At 30.1% G+C, this 3,630-nt stretch overlaps 1 protein-coding gene across 1 annotated transcript; it reads right to left on the bottom strand.

Annotated features, from left to right (window-relative positions):
• Positions 1–792: 792 nt before the first annotated feature.
• LOC127105129 (heat stress transcription factor A-4c) lies at positions 793–2,707 on the bottom strand. Its single transcript, XM_051042290.1, has 2 exons — positions 2,461–2,707; positions 793–2,094 (listed from the first exon to the last, which is right to left on the bottom strand). Exons 1-2 carry the CDS (start codon positions 2,674–2,676, stop codon positions 1,036–1,038), a joined length of 1,275 nt encoding a protein of 424 aa, XP_050898247.1. The 5' UTR covers positions 2,677–2,707; the 3' UTR covers positions 793–1,035.
• Between the last annotated feature and the right edge of the window lie 923 nt (positions 2,708–3,630).

Genomic DNA, 3,630 nt, shown 5'->3' with positions numbered 1-3,630 from the left:
AATCTAATGAGTCAGATTAAGAAGTTTCTTCATCAGATACCCTTTCTGAGTCAAAATCGTCAGACAAGATACTATTTTTGGTTATAGGTGATTGTTATTACGAGGAAAATAAGAGAATTAGAGGATAAAGTTTCAACTTCATAATCGCCCACTAGGTTGATCGTTTATCACTCATCATGTCTAAAATACTAGAAAATGCTAAAGATAAAATTTAAGTTAGAAGGATACCAGGCTATATGGAATTGATGAAGCCAGAGAAATGGAAGAAAGGCAAAAGTTTTAAGAAAAACACTGAAATCACTTTTACTAATACTCTCAAGGAAGAGGGAGCAAGTGTGTTTTCTCATAAAGTAACGACAGCGGAATGTCAAGATTGAAAAAAAACTTGGTTCGTCTCTAGGACAATGATGTTTTTGAAGACGTGCACAACCAGGTTAAAAACTCAACATTCAATCTTTCCAAAATTCAAAATTAAACTCAAGGCGAAGAAGCCACTGATTAGCTGCATAGGCAGGAGAAGAATTCTCAATTGGAAATGGAAAAAGCTTTGAAAAAGACATATTAGTAAATCTAATTATATATAATCATCGAAGTCTTTTTCTTATTATAAATCAATCCTAACTATTTTTCTTATTATATTTCATTTGCTTTTAATATAAGTTTTTTAAACTTTTTATACATATTAAAAAATATGATAAACATTATATAAAAAAAATTATAAAAAGTTTTATAAAATAATTATTCATTAATAAATTATTATATTATAAAATAATATACTATTCATATACTGCCTTGAAGTGAAAATTACTGAATATATCTTGATTTAGTTTTAAAAAGACACTATATTATTTAAACAAACCTATTTAGTAGTATATTATAGATATAGTGATAATCAAATTATTAGTGGTGGCACTTGCCCACACTTTGATATATCTACCTCCCTCCCGGCATACATAGCATAGCCAACAATGCATACCTAAAATTATTACATTTATTTTGGAAGCATTAAAAGTTAATAGGAATAATCAATTTCGACTAAGGGTTTTTTCGATCCTTGATGCTCCAGCAGTATTTTCTAATTTCACGGGGATTTTCTGATTCAAACTCATAAGGATCTTCCACCAAGCATTTTTGCCAAAATGGTGTATTAAATTCAGTGGCACCTGGGATTGTTCCGACAAGTTGCTCTTTCAGTGTAGTGGAGTCAGGAACAATGGTAACAATCGGCACAGGTGCAACTGGATCAGGAACCGCAATAGCAGTTGGCTCTGGTACAATAGGATCATAAATAAAGATTTCATCCAAGTCGAGTTCTACTGGATCAGGATCAGGAACAACGGCTGAATCTGGCAGAGAGTTAGTTTTGTTTCTTGATGACTCGGGCGGAACTTCAAAATCTAGTTGCGCACGAGACATTCCGGGACCATGTGGAGGATTCATAAAATCATCAAAGTTCAACTTTGCACCAGTTTCAAAAGATGTGTCTGTAACTTCTTTTGTAAGACTCTCCCAAAACGCCAATGATGACTCGAGCAGATCCAATCGCTCCATGTTTATACTGAGAATGGACGCACTCTCAACATTCGCTTTAGATAACTCTTCTGAAGTTTCCTTCGGAAGTTTAATGCTTGCTAAATTTTTATAGGGACAATTTCCCAGATAACTTCGTTTTGTCCCCGTATTTACTGTAGATGGCAGGAGACTTGCCTCTTCCGCATATTTCTGCAGCACTTGACCAAGGGAAGAGTGCAAAGTTTGTTGATTTAGTTCCAACTGCTGCAAGCGATCCTTCGAGGAACGTAACTGCATCTCGTTTTGATTCCCCTCCTCTTGTTGCCTCTGACGTTCCATAAGTAGCTCTTCTTTTTCATGTCTAAGGTTTTCTATCAGAGCTTTGAAATTTCGTCGTTCTGATTCTGTTAATGGAGCAACAGCAACAACACCAGAAGTCGCAGCGCGTTGCCTATGAGCATTAGACGCAGAATGGCTAAAAACTGGTTTGCGCCTGTGGATATTCTTCATGAGATCTGGTTGATCTCTTACAAAGTCTTCATTTGAGAATTCCCATTGGTCTTGACCAACCTTACTAAAACCCTGATCAAACCATAAACCATAACACAGTTTGATAAATAAATTCAAAAACAAAACAACAATAAGAAAATAAGAAACTCTATCTGGATCTCGCAAGCTCGCCTAAATTTTTTACAAGTGTTAACGGAAGTAATCAAACTCAAATAAGTCGATTGAAGTTAACAAGCTCAAATAAATCGTTCGAAGTTAACAAATCCACAAAGATAAAATGTTCTAAAACCTCATCAAATCAAAAACCATAACATAATTTATGCAACAATCAAGAAATAAATGATAGTGATAAAAAATGATTAAATGAATAAAATTAACAAAAGAACCAATCAAGCTAACAAAGCAATGAAAATTATAATTAACGTTAAATTTACTTACATAGGTGTTAAGCTGTCTAACAAAACTCGAGAAGTTGTTATGTTTAAAGAATCTAGGCAACAATTCCTTCGAAAACTCAGGTTGATCCCAAACAACGAAACTTCTATTGGTAGCACTCCATGAAACAATGGCATCAGTTGTAGGATCACTGACCATCATATAAGTCTTAGCCAGAAAAGGTGGTATAGAGTTTAAACTAATCTGAACTTGCTCCATTATAGCACAATCTCAAATTAAAAAAAAACACAGAAAATGATTTCTCAAATCTCAAATTAAAAAAAACACAGAAAATATATTCCTCAATCACCCTTTAAATAGTAAAAAATCCCTACAATTTCTTTAAAAAAAATTATAATTCTTCCTTTTTATTCCCCTTTTACATTTCATCAATAAATCTTAAAAGAGTATTTTTTTTTTCTTTTTCAATTCCCAATTCATTCAAAATTTAAGCTTACAACTCAAAAGGTGATTTTTTTTGCTGATTTAATGTTGAAAAAGTAAGGGTCAGCATAACCAAAATAAAGAAATGGTTGTCTTTCAAATATTCACAATTTTTTCTTGTTCTTATCTGCTAAAATCTCAAAATACTCTGACCATTTTTTAAATTTTATACATTATTGAATTTATTATTTTCAGATAAAAACTAAAATAATTTATTTTATAAATAATAAAATATAATATAATATTTTAAATTTATTAACTTAGTGAACAAGTCATAAAAAAGAGTTATTCAAATACAATGTTTAAACAAGAAAAATTTAAAAAGTATTAATTTGTATCTATAAAAATTAAAGATTATACTTAAAACATTATAAATTAAATTAATTAAAATTATTTTTAATAAATTATACTATCACAGTCAAAGAAAGTAATATAATATTATAAAAATAGTATTATTAAATTATTAAAATTAAACGAGATTAATTAAAATAACTTTATTCATACGAGAAAAAAGTTAATTTTTTCTTAGAAATTTGCTTTTATTTTGACCAAAAAAATAAAATAAAATAATTATTAAAGATGTTAAATTAAATATTTTTTCTCACAACTATTCAATGGAGTGTAATTTAAATCCACTTTACGAGTTTAGAAGGAAAGAAAGGGTTTTGGTAAAAAGAACAAAGAAACATAAATAAAATAAACAATGACTTTTTTTTATAAGCTAAACAA

Source organism: Lathyrus oleraceus, chromosome 7 (assembly GCF_024323335.1).
Source record: "Lathyrus oleraceus cultivar Zhongwan6 chromosome 7, CAAS_Psat_ZW6_1.0, whole genome shotgun sequence".
NCBI classification, from domain to species: Eukaryota; Viridiplantae; Streptophyta; class Magnoliopsida; order Fabales; family Fabaceae; genus Lathyrus; species Lathyrus oleraceus.
The sequence above is the reverse complement of the archived record's forward strand: the minus strand, read 5'-3'. Positions and strand labels throughout refer to the sequence as shown.